Source organism: Syzygium oleosum, unplaced genomic scaffold (assembly GCF_021117445.2).
Source record: "Syzygium oleosum isolate NSW1041296 unplaced genomic scaffold, Sole_v2.1 Sole_v2.12, whole genome shotgun sequence".
NCBI lineage: Eukaryota > Viridiplantae > Streptophyta > Magnoliopsida > Myrtales > Myrtaceae > Syzygium > Syzygium oleosum.
This window is the reverse complement of record NW_026607496.1, coordinates 9,462,901-9,476,067: the sequence shown is the minus strand read 5'-3', so window position 1 is coordinate 9,476,067 and position 13,167 is coordinate 9,462,901. Positions and strand designations below refer to the sequence as shown.

The 13,167-nt window shown below is 38.6% G+C and overlaps 1 protein-coding gene and 1 non-coding gene across 2 annotated transcripts; one reads left to right on the top strand and one right to left on the bottom strand.

The window, feature by feature from the left end:
• The first annotated feature begins 361 nt into the window (after positions 1–361).
• On the top strand, positions 362–433 carry TRNAC-GCA (transfer RNA cysteine (anticodon GCA)). Its single transcript has one exon. It is a non-coding gene; the product is annotated as a tRNA-Cys (tRNA).
• A 1,249-nt stretch (positions 434–1,682) lies between these two features.
• On the bottom strand, positions 1,683–7,540 carry LOC115674194 (uncharacterized). Its single transcript, XM_030596540.2, has 7 exons — positions 7,106–7,540; positions 6,482–6,578; positions 6,271–6,386; positions 4,428–4,472; positions 3,582–3,607; positions 2,316–2,451; positions 1,683–2,085 (listed from the first exon to the last, which is right to left on the bottom strand). The coding sequence occupies exons 1-7, from the start codon at positions 7,500–7,502 to the stop codon at positions 1,955–1,957; spliced, it is 948 nt and encodes a 315-aa protein (XP_030452400.1). The 5' UTR covers positions 7,503–7,540; the 3' UTR covers positions 1,683–1,954.
• Positions 7,541–13,167: the final 5,627 nt, after the last annotated feature.

Below are 13,167 nucleotides of genomic sequence, written 5' to 3'. Positions count from 1 at the left end.
TATACACCCTCTTATATATACCAATACTCTAAGTTCAATCAAGATATGCCGTATAAAGAGGTTATGAATATGCACCATGTACATACAGATACACATACATGGTGCATATTTAACTCAGAAACTGTACATACAATGTAAGTAGAGCCTGTGCTTGTGCTTGAAAGACATGAGAATATTGACTTCCGATACCGGCCAAAGAGCTTGGAGAACATGTTACTCCAAACAAGTCTTTCTCTGATTCACTGGCAGTGGATAAATAATGATACGCAAACGCTCTTGCGCCGATATGTGATTAGAATGGTCAATGTGATATGAATATTTAAGTTATATTAATTTTATGATTCGGTTATGAACATTAAATGGGTCCATAGCTCAGTGGTAGAGCATTTGACTGCAGATCAAGAGGTCACCGGTTCGAACCCGGTTGGGCCCTGAGGTTTACTCTTTTTTTGTCTCTCCATTTTTCGCTCTTCGTTTCTTCCCCTCTTTATTCACCCTCAAATAAACCACAGGAAAAACTTGACCCCAAAGACGCCCAAAACGCAGTTGAAAAATGACTTTCCTTTTCTCATCGAGTAAATAATGGTAATTCTAAAACCTTGGGGTCCATGAATAACCATGAGAGACACATCAATTTATTTTGATTAAACTAACAATTGACAATTTGACACCTCTCATCAAATATGTTTTTGACGGGTGTCATTATATTCATGATGAGGTACTTTAATGTTCAATGAAAATAAGTGCAAAGAAAAGAGTGGGATTTAGGTAACTCACAGTATCATACTTTGCTCATACAATAGTAAATGACTTTCCTTTTCTCATTCAATAAATTATGGTAATTCTGAAATCTTTGGTCCATGAATAAGTGTAAGAGATTCATGGATCTACTCTGCTTAAGCTGTCAATTTACACGTCTAACACGTCTCACAAAAAATGTCTCCAATGATTGTCATTTCTAAGTTTCATGATGTGGTCGATGAAAATAAAAACGAGTAAAGAGCACGATTTAGAAAACCACAATATCGTATTTTGCTTATTCATATCATGTTTTGCTTAATCAAGCACGAGTTTCCCTTACTCAATTTCATCGGTACATCAATATGGGAATTCTCTATAAAAATGAATTGTAAACGTGTGAGAACTTCGAAACATCTTGCGATGAGTTTTGTACTTTCAGTCTCGATCTGAGATGGCTTGTGATTGGGAACCGCTATGCTGACTAGTTTGTTCTCAATTGAGTCGAAAGCTTTGGAAACATCATTTTGTCGTTTTCAATCTTCAGCTTTAAGTTTAGAAAACCAGTTTCCACGTTTCGGACAGACAATTGTTGTAACCAAACATCATTCTGTGAAACCAAAGAGCACATTTCAACATGCCAAATGATTATTGTCTTGCTGATTCAGCTGAAAGCTAAATTCCACAGAGTAACATCACCCCTTAAGCACTGCGCACCTTTAACCTAGTCCGGAGTCAGCAGAAATTTCTGGATATGAAACCGACACATCCTGATACAACGGTACATGAAAATTTCCATGTACCTGTAGTTGTGACTATGAAACGATAGGAGAGAAATGCAGCAGCAAAACTAGCAAGTTTTAGGTGACCAAAATGATGGTAACCCTGCACGGGTAACAACGAAGTCAACATATCGACTATGACCAGTGTGAGTCATGCAACACTTGCAAAAGAGCTCGGCCATAAATTCATAAAAACTCCCAGGCATACTGATCCAAACAAAGTTCTCCATCCCCGAATGGTCAAAAGACTCAATAAGCGGTGCAAGGGGAAAATACAGACGAGACCCCAATCCAGTGCTCCTCTTCTGCACAAATTTACAATGGAAATTGGAAAGGAGTAACAACAGCAAATCTCCGCCTGCCCCTCGCCTACATTTAGTGCCAACTCGTGGGCCTGCATCATCTCATGGAAACCTACACTATTAGGACGGAGGTCAATGTACAACTTCTGAGTCATTATTCTCCTTGGACCCCTGGTCTCCTGTTGAGTCCCCATCAGATGCCAATCCTCGGATTTTGACATCATAATAAACTTCTTCAACTCTTCGGAGATCATACTTCAACCCTGTCATTTTGGGAACAAGTTTAGTGAAGGGAACATGATAAAACTTTGATGAACTAATTCAAAGCTTGGATTCCTCTTTTGCTGTGCTTCACGTGCAGGCCCACAGACCTCCGCATGAGACTGCAGTGGTTATCAGGGCAGTATTTGTGCGCGTGTGATGGATGCATGCCTCTATATGTGTGTGTGCCTGTGTAGAGAGAGAGAGAGAGAGAGAGAGAGAGAGAAGAGACCATCAAATTTCTTGCGCAAGAAATCATTCCTCAAATTAAGCATACGGAAAGCTGCATTAAGTTCCGTTAAGAACTTCAGGACCTTTCTTGGGCAGTCATAATCCCCAGCTGTTACTTGGTTCACCACATACCTTGGCTGCAAAATTCAGAATGCATGTCACTCTAAACCTGTTTCGTAAAACTAACTAGCTCGCACAAAATTTAAATGGGTAAAAACATCACATAATTTTGGCCCAATATGAAAAGAAAAATGCCTGAACTTTGGTTCGTTTTTCAAATCTAGCCTCACCTTAAAATTCTATCTCAAAAAGACCTCACCTTCCAAGTTTACTTCAATTCTACCCAAAAGTTAACTTGCCTTCTAAATAGGCCATTAACTTGCTCACATGGCCCCTACATGACAAATTTATCATTAAAAAATAGAAAGTCAAAATGATTATTTTAAAAGCAAAGGAATTTAATTTTAAATAAATTTAACAAAAGAGGGAACACAATTTGAAGGGAAAAGAGAAAGGACAGAGTGGTGGCTGGCATTGGTCGCTACCACAAATGTCCCATTGACTAATGTCAGAGTGAACTCGATTGGGCGAAATAGTTCAGGTGGGACTCAGAACCTCAGTCACGATGGAGGTTGTGACTGAGCAACCGAGATCATGCGGGGTTGCCACATAGCAATCGGCTTCGCAATAAAGGTTGCATGAGCAATGTTGGGCTGCACACGACTTTCTCTCTCTCTATCTCCCCCCCACCCAAAACAAATGGAATGCAGCCTTAGAAGGAGGTTGTCGATCACACAAGAGACAGGTAGACGGTAGCTGCAGCAACTACAACACCATGACTGGCGGGAAATAGCAGGGTGGGTGGCCGCTGGCACAGTGGCTGGAGGTGGCTGGCGGTGGTGAAGAATGGAGTAAGATTAGTGTTTCCAGTTAAATTTGTGGTGATATGGGAATAAAACTTTTTTTCTAACAAAAAATCATCTATTTTAAACTAGTAATTTGTCATTTTTACAGCTCAAACGAATTTGTTATCGATTAATTTGATTAACTGAGGAAAATTTTGCATGTCGACCCCATGTAGACATCACATCGGCAAGTTAACAACTCATCTCAACAAGAAGTTAATGGCTGGCTAGAAACAGAGTGAAACTAAAAGGTGAATAATAAAGTCTAAAGGTGAAGCTAAATTTGAAAATCAAGCCAAAAGACAAGCTATACTAGATATAGGCCCATAATTTTAAACTCAATTTTGAAGGATGGTGCTCACCAATTCATTAGACATGAAACAAACTCCTGCATCAGAAGTAAAAGTTCTCAAGTTAGTGAATCCATCGACCGGCATGGCACAAGACTTATTCTGCCACTATAAACATAGGAAAATTCTTCTTGACAATGCATATATGAACTTAATCTAAAAATGCCAAATATTATGCAACTCACTAAAACAAATACAACTCCTCTAGGACCATCAAGTATCAATCAAGCAAGCCCACTTAGGAACTGCCTTTGCGAATATCTTTTGAAAATCCTTCACTTTTCTGCAAATAGGAGTCCAACATGGAGCTTTGTATCGCACAAGGACAAACAAATTCCTAGAAACAAATATGATAGTGCATGCATGTCTGCAGTGGAAGATCATAATCAATTATAAGGAAAACAAGGTCATCGCTCAACTAAACAGGAAGTCCTTTAATTGAAAATTTCTGACTAGATTGTCCATGTAAAAAGAATGGAACTAAAAATCCCAAGTTATGGATATATTATTCCCAAAAACTACTTGAAATATCAAATAACAAGTATGTGAGAAATAAATTTCCTGCAATTCGGTTGATAATAATTAAAGACACAAGGGCGAGGGCCAAGTTTTATTCAGAGGAATAAAGTAACATACGTGAACATTTGATACTAACAGCCACCCCAAAAAATGACCATTATATCCAATAAATCCACAATTAGTTTCAGTTCAGTAAATAAGCAGTTTGAGTTAAGCACACATTTAACATCACGGGAAATAATTAGACAAAAGTACAGAAGTTTCAAGAAATTTTAGCATAGTGTGAAGATCATTCTAGCAAACTTCTAAACATATTAATATGTTGAACTCCAAACTCACCAACAAGATAGTCTTCGATGTCAAGGCCAAACTGGGAATTGTTCACTGCATGGTCAATTAAAACTACTCAGAATATCAAGAAAACCATCAAAACTCTGCTTGCATCTCCTAAATATTGGATTAAGGACATGAGATGACTATAAAGTGCAGTACACCTCAAATAAAATACCATAGGCATAGCTATGAATACCTAAGAAACTAAGCCCATGCTTAATCAAAATTTACATTAGGCAATACATCCCAGAAAGAAGATATACCATAAACATCGACTTTTTTGCATGATCACAGGAGATAAAGCGAACACCATTGACTTGATAATTGACACTATAGCTATACAACAGCCTATAATATGAACTTCAAATTGCAGCAGGTCCATCGTATTTCAGTAAGATCATGTAATGACTCACAGTTTGAAAGGTTTACAGAATAGAGGCCAATTTCATACAATACAATACCACAGGGCTATGACCTCCTCATAAATGATATAACAGAGAGCTAATGGAAAGGGAACCTCCCATTCGAATGAAAACCCAACAGAAACAGGAAGAGTGACTTGAAAGAGAGTCCAAGCACTTTCATCCGATGAATTAAAAGCAGCAACTAGGCAGCTTGGGGAAAGTGGGAAATTCTTGATAACAACATGAAGAACAATCAGCCCATAACATTGGAATACAGAATGCTCCCAGATAACTTACCGGCATGAATAGCATAGAAGAATTCTAAATCGTTCACCTAAAATGGAACAATATAGTATATGACCAAGACTTCTAGCCATCACCACCCACCGAAAAACCTTCCAGGATGACTAATTCATGGACTCCATATCACAGAACTGAATCATGCCCCCAGTATCTATCTACCAACATATTTTTTTATGGAATGACATTTATAGTTGAACTTCATGAGCGAACAGAAAAGAATAGGGCAAGTGTTTAAACAATCGTAATTTTCCCTGGCTATGTGAACAGAGGACTCATTGAGTTCTCCTCAGGTAAGTTTACTGTTTAAGACAAATGACAAAATGCAATGATTAACAAAGAAAAAATCTCTTACTCCTGGCTGATTGCAGTCAGTCACTAGACACTGTAATGATTTAAAGTAATGAAGACTACCACCAAAAAAACAAGAAAAAATGAGCATTAAAGCATGAAGACCAATAATGACCACTATTGACAAAAAGAGGAGTAATTGTACTCATGAAAAGAGCAAAACTATGCTAGGAAGGCACATTATTATACAAGTATGCCCTCATCCATCCAACTGAATAAATACTGCTTTCATGCACTACACTCAGTCACTTCTCATGTGATTCGGTTATCTTCCTTGAATGGCAATGCGAGTTTGGTATGTTGCATGAGCTACCTCCATCTCAAACTATCAGAATTCTAGTCCTCACTTTGAAGGACATGACCATGTAGTAATCATACCAGGTGAAATACCCGGGGATTCTACAGAATCTCCACAACACTTTACACACCACCCAAAAGAAAAACATCAGTTGCTGATTTAATTGGAAACATAAGCCTTTTGGGGGGACTCTAGATGGAGATTAAGAAACCTTTGAATAAGTTTAGCTTGTTGCGCCCACCCCCCCCCAACCAAAAAAAAAAAACAAAAAAGCCATTAGAAGCTCTAATGCAGATGAATAATCTATAAGCTCCAGAAAATCAATAAGCGATCTTCACTTTACAGAAGCAGAATTAATATCCTTGGAGGCCAAGGACAACCTGGTAGGGTTAACCATCTCTTGGTATACCAACGGGGTATATCGTATTGCAATCATTGAAATAAGAGATCACAGAGAACATGTCTAGTACAAGAAGATAAGAGATAGGTGGCATACATCCAAGTTTTTCCCCAGCCTCATTGTGAAGCAGCAGATTTCCAGTCTCCAAATAGTGCGTGAAAGTGAGAAGGGAAACTACAGTCTGCGTTTCACTTCTCCAATCACCATGATACCTGACTCGAGAGACAAGAATTACAATCAATCTCATAAGCAGAGCTAATGGCAAAGTAAAAGAACCAAATGCTCCAAAATGCCATCGTAGTATGACCTATAATATTGATCAGGGCATTCACTCAAAATATCAGCTAGCCGACTGTAGTGATCCTTCAGTGTGCCAATGTGAGCCTTGGTCTTGTCCAGAACCTCTGCCCAAAAAAAAAAAAAATACAAGAAAGATCAATACCTCCCATACACTACCTTCCTTTAAGAAACTAGAGAATTAACACACTAAAACATCCACAAGGACATAGTCTGCTCGAGGGGAGATCAAATTACCAAATGATGTTGTCACTATGTAACTGACAAAATTAACCTCTTATACGGACAATCCAACTATAAGGTATCACAAAAGAAATACTACAGTCAAGACTTCCTTAGCATTCCGTATGCTAGGCAGACACCTTCACAAAGAGAAAAATAAGAATATAGAAGACACGAACACCAATTCACGATCCTGTCCATCCACACGAATTCCATTCCCTTTACTTCTCACCAAATCAAATTCCAACGACGTGACCAAAGATTTCTCCTTTTCAACCGCGTACTAACCCCAAGCGTCAAGCCTCCTCACGATTCAAACCATTTAAGAGTAACATGACAGAACCCAACCCCAAAACCGATACCAGCAACCGCAAACTTCTCCAACATCGAAGGCGAAAACGTGAAAAGCTACCAGGAAGCGGCCAAGACAGGTAAACCAGGAGCAAGCTCGAGTACATCAGCCTGGTGGTGGACTCGATCTCCATGACCACCGCCCTAATGCGCTCGCGCAAGCCCACGGAGTCCTCCAGCTGGGCGCGGAAGTCCTCGAACTGCTTCTCCAGAGGGAGAGCGGGGGGAGCTTCGCCGCCGGACATCGCGGAGGAGCAGCAGCAGCGGCGCCGCGTCGACGACGGGAGGGCGCGAGGCGGCGGCGGCGGCGCGATCGCGGTACGGCGGGAGCGGAAGGGGCGCGGCGGAGGAGGAGCGACGACGGCGGGGCGAAGGCCGGGCAGGGCGGAGAGCGACGAGGGATTAGGGTTTAAGGAACGAGTGAGTGTGGAGCATGCGCTGCGAAATGCTGATTTCATAATTTTGCTTTTTTCTCTACAGGTACGAATACGAGCTATAGCTAAATTGGAGGCAATTTTATTTTCGTTAAACTTGCATGCAGCTAATTTTCCAAAATAATCTCCAATTCTAGGTCTCATTTTAATTATGCACCGAATTTTTTTTTCTCAAAAAAAAAATCATCGACTTTCACCACAGTCCAAAAAATTGCCGCTGATTTCTCTAATATTAAGAAGCTACTGTTATTCCACACGAGGGCAGCAGTATTCATAAAGACGCGAATTTTGATAATGAACTTCTAATTATCCTTGATGTTGATGATTTTAAAGAAATTAGTGGTAATTTTTGGATACATGAGCAAATTTGATACTAAAGTGAAAGTTGGTGGCTATTTTTAGGGGTTAATACCATGAAAAACCCCAAACTTGTACAATTGCGATAAATTTAATCCAAACTAATCTTTTGACTATCAAAAACCCCAAACGGATACACCTGTAACAAATTTACCCTAAATTAATTTTTTGACAACAAAAAACCCAAATCTGGTACATTCGTAACAAATTTATCCTCGTTAAATTGGATTCACACAAAAAAAAACGACAAACTAGAACACCCGTGATAAACGGAGGGTAAAATCCCAAGCTGGTAAATATGTCGTGTCATTTAACTTAGCAATTTGATAGTACAATTTAATTGAAACTAACGGAGAGTAAAATTGTAACGAGTGTATTAGTTTGGGGTTTTAGGTGGTCAAAAAATTAATTTTGAGTAAATTTATCACAAATGTATTAGTTTAGGATTTTTCATAATATTAACCCTATTTTTAGATAAAACAAGGTGGAAATAGACTTAAAGTTGGATTTTTTTTAGAGAATTAAACATACAAGCAGTTAGTTGTTGTGATTTGGGTTTATCCATTTATAATTACAATTCTCAAAATAGATCCATGTCAAAATAATTAGGATATGAATATTATATAATTGGAAAAAAAGTAAAAAATTAATATCTCACGATGTGTCATGAATAATTCATTTGGTAATGCATTTTTTAAAGTTGTCGTAATATATCAAAATTGGGTGAAAAAAAAAACTTAACTTCGAAACAAACATGATAAAGGGCACGATGACCTGCTCGACCCTGTCTAGAGACCCGTTGTGTGCAATGTCCAAATAGACGGTCTTTGCAAAAACATAAGCGCGTATTAAAAAGCTTAAGCTCGAAAAAGGTTAAAATTACATATGTGGTGTTTGCCATGGACACTTATGAATGGGATAATTACCAAAACAGTCCAAAATCTATTACATTTGTACCAATTTAATCTTAAACATTTCTATAACCAAAAAAAATCTTAAATATTTCAATTTAATCCTAAATCTTTTGACAATTTGCCAATAAAGTCCATCTTGCTAACTTTAGCCGGAAATTATTGACGCGAGCGCTAACATGAACAATTTTGCAATTTTGAATAATTTTTTTCCTTTTTTCTTTTCTTATCTTTCTTTTTATTTTTAAAATGAGGTCGGTGAGGGCAAGCAACCCTCGTCAATACTAGGAGCTGGCAAGAGCCGCGACACCCTCACATGACACTAGGTGAGGGGCTACGAGCCCTCACTGTCCCATGCCCTCTCCGACCACAACAAGGACTCGCGGGCCCTAGCCTAGATTTGGTGAGGGCTCACTTGTGGTTGGCGACCTCCGCCGACCATTGCCAAGGCTGCGGACCAGAAGAGGGAAATAAGAGAAAAAGAAGAAAGAAAGTGGAAACTAAGAAAAAATTAGAAAAATTATTTTAAAATTGCAAAAAATTATCCATGTTAGCACAAATGGTACCATGTAAGAGGGTTGATGTCTATGTCAGTGATTTTCGGTTAAAATTAGCCACATGAACTTCATCGATAATTTGATCAAAAGGTTTATGACTAAATTGGCCAAATTGAAAGGTTTAAGACTAAATTGACACAATTACAATAGACTTAGGATTTTTTTGGTGATTTCTCCCACCTCAAATAATTAATTAGGTCCAATATTTCCTTGCCATTTTGATCCATTGTAGCAAATTATGGTAAAATTTAACGAAAAACTAACAGAGGATAAATTTGTCACAAGTATACCGATTTGAGGTTTTAGTTTAGAGCAAATTTGTCACATGCATACCAATTTGTGATTTTTTGTGGTATTAACCTTAAATTAAATTTAAATTTGTACTTTTCAATCCAATTATAAGTAACTAAATATAAAGATTTATCATTTATATCTATAGCGCCTCGGCCTCCACTCACCCCGGTGTGCTACGGGGTCATTTTAGGTTTTTCAAGGAAAGGAAGTTTTGCTTTTGAAATCGAAGATCAAATAAACTTCAGAAAATCTACCCCATGGTCTATTGCCCAAAGTTTGCCCTTCCACAAGTTGGAGCGCACTCTTTGATTCAAACATTATGTCCTTTATAGGAGTCGCCACTAATCATTTCTAAGTTGTTTGGAAATAAAAGATCATAATCATTAGGAGGAAGTCATTTAATTACCTCGAGGCGAGCTAGAGTGCGAAAGCTAAATATGTATGTCTAGGGGTTTGGTTATGCGCATAAGAGGAGGGTTGACAGGCCTCACGATGCTTTTTTGGTACCACATTTATTGATTAAGCTCTATGACGCAGTATATTAGTATTTACACCTCAAGTTCCACCCCCGCCCAAACCTCTATCAAAAAAATTATAGTAACAAAGCTCGATCTGGGGTTGACCTAGAGTTGACCAAAGGTTGACTTGAGAGATACGAAATCCAAAACACATTTTAAACCTCAAAATTGGGTTCTACTCGGCAAAATAAGTTTTTTGGCATCCATATTGTCATCTGAATCCGACGGCAAATTTTGTGCCTTCGAGATCGGCCTTGTAAAGAAACTTGCAATTTCTCGATTTTGTTTGCATATCACTAAAAGAGAGAGCACAAGCATCCCAATGTAACAAAAAGTGGGTTGTATCAACTTTCACTTGAATGGTCACGTGAATTTATAAACTGACATTATAACATTAACAATCAATGCTGCAATCGAATAGTCATGCAAGAAGATCTTACACTCGAAAGCTATCGTGGTCGGATCACTTCCTTTTCAAGAGGAGCCAATGCTTCTCGGGCATTTTAAGTTCCTCTTTGGTATCTCCATTCAAAATAAAACCGAGATGTTATCTTAGGTCGGAACTAAGTTAATGGATCATCATTTTTATCATCCCATGCCCTAACACTGTTGATACATCCATCTTACTAGTGATCCCTGTCAATTTGACTATCTTCTCACCATCCAAAAATCTGATCTCTTTCGGGTTGCCACTAACTCTCGCGTCCTCTCTTGTTCATTCCAATTCTTGTGCTTCTGATGTGCTGACCCCATATCTTTCAAATCGACTAAAGTAATGTAACAACAAAAAATGAGACGCAACCACCACCCAGATTCCCGCTACAAATTGATAGTTATTGGTTGACACATCTTTCCCAAAGCGTACGGCTCAATGGTATTTAGGACACAGTGTTTGGAGTTTCCCTAGAAAGTAACCTCGTATCATGCTAGGGATCGTCCTATTGTATTGTAGCAATAGTCTCTAATCATTCTAAACGGGCTTCACCTTCCAGGATTAGCATATTTAGTTGGGGGGCGTAAGAGGAATTCTACTCAGGAGCCGAAGATCACCTATTCGAATCCTATCGACTGCGTGCAAAGTGCCTTAAATTAGGGCCACTGCAAAAATCACAGGTTCGGACTTAACAGCTTCATGAAGCTTGGGAGATGTTTTATGGACTTTCAAGTAGAGTCGTCAAAATGAGTCCAAACCCCATTTAATAACACAAAACTAATTATTTTGGTCATACTAAATTCGCGGGCCAGCATAATGGGTTTAACCCATTTATTGTTGGATGTTTCAATAGTTTTGAATTATTAAAAGTTGTTAATTTTGTAACGGGTGTTTTACTGTCATAAAGTTATAATGGTTTTTTTGTCCGCTATTGATATAATAAGATTTTGTAACGTTTTATAACGGCCGTGTAACGACTTTGTAACGTCTGTTTTATTTCATTATAAACCCTCCATCATTTGTAACGGCCATATAACGGTTTTAACGGCTCTTTCTTTTGTTTGAATATAAATTTCAAACCACAACTCTTGAAGACACCGACTTAGAAAAGAGAATTTCCTTTCCTTATTATCTGTTTTTCTTTACTGGTTATACACAAAACGTTGTTTCCATTTCTTCTAATATTCAGTACGGAGTATAGAAGAAGGTATGTTGTATCTTGGGAGGATAGCCGCTAGAGTCTGTCGTACTGAGTTTCGTACTCTGAGAGGCGGAATTATCCTTAAGGATAGTGCCTGCACGCCTTAGACAATTCTTGCTTTTTCTCAAATTTAACAACAATCTTAAGGATAATTGCCTCGTGGATTGCCAAACTGGAATTGTTGTTGCTACCATTGCTATTATAATTGAATGAGGACTTGGAGATGGTGAAGGAAAGTATCGTGTATATTCGTGGGCAATTTGTCGTCCATGTTCTGTATAACTCCGAAATCATCGCTGTGTATGTGGTGTGACCGGCGAACAATATTGGTGACCTCAATCTTTGGACTTCTAGATCAAGCGATAGCTCATCTCTCAAAAAGTGGAAACTTTGAGAAGATCACTGACTGTGCTCGACAAGGCCACAATCATGACTATGGACTCTCTTTCTCTCTCTTCGCATTCGTTGTCTTCATTACTTGCGCTTCGTTTTTGTCCACCATTAACGTCTCTGTTATTGGTCTATTTCAAGGCCCTGGGAAGAGGTCGTTCGCCTACCTAGAGGAAGCTCGCTGAGCCTGGCATTAAACTCACTCATCACCATCGGGACCAAGGCGGCCTTTTGTCGTTGTTCGTTTTAATCCAATTTCTTATAGAGCACAAGTGATGTCAATGGGACATTACTGAGCATCATCACAAAAGAGCTTATGGTCGTTTCGGTAAGTTGAGTGTCAGGTCAAATCGTTCCTTGGGTGTTAGATACCTAGGTTTGTTTTTCCGAGGTCTACTTTGATTTAAATGATGGCATGTTAATTCCGTGTGGAGTTTTAGGTTTAAATGAATATGTCCAAATCTGTGGTATGTGTGCTTATTGAGCACGCTTGTGCTCGTGTTGCTTTCTCTGAAAGGAACTGCTCTTCATATTATGTTTCCATGTGGAAGTGTTTTGTGGACAGAATGCATGAAAGTGAATTAGTCATATCATTGAATGCTAAACTTCACATGATCAGATCAGTGTCACTTGAAGTGTTCACGTTTTCTATTCACGCTTGATCCGAGAGCTATTTGAACATCAATCTAATTAGAACTTGGCTTGTAGAAGTCTGTCATGCTTAATTCAATTCATGATATGGAAACAATGTGTCATAGCTCATGAGTCATTAAGAATAGAATAGATAAATTAAGTTGTTTTTTATGGATTCGTTTATGTTATACACTCTCATTGTTTTGTTACCTTTTTGCTTCTGCATTCTGGATACTCTCTGTGTCGTATATGGATGGTGGCAGGTGAGTGGTGGTGTGGATTTCGTGGTGGTCGAAGACGATCAATGAGGAAATAAATGGCATATGTGGTTTTCTTTTAATATGGCGTGTATAACTTGTTCACCGGTAAGGCTTATGTGCATTCCATTGTTCAAT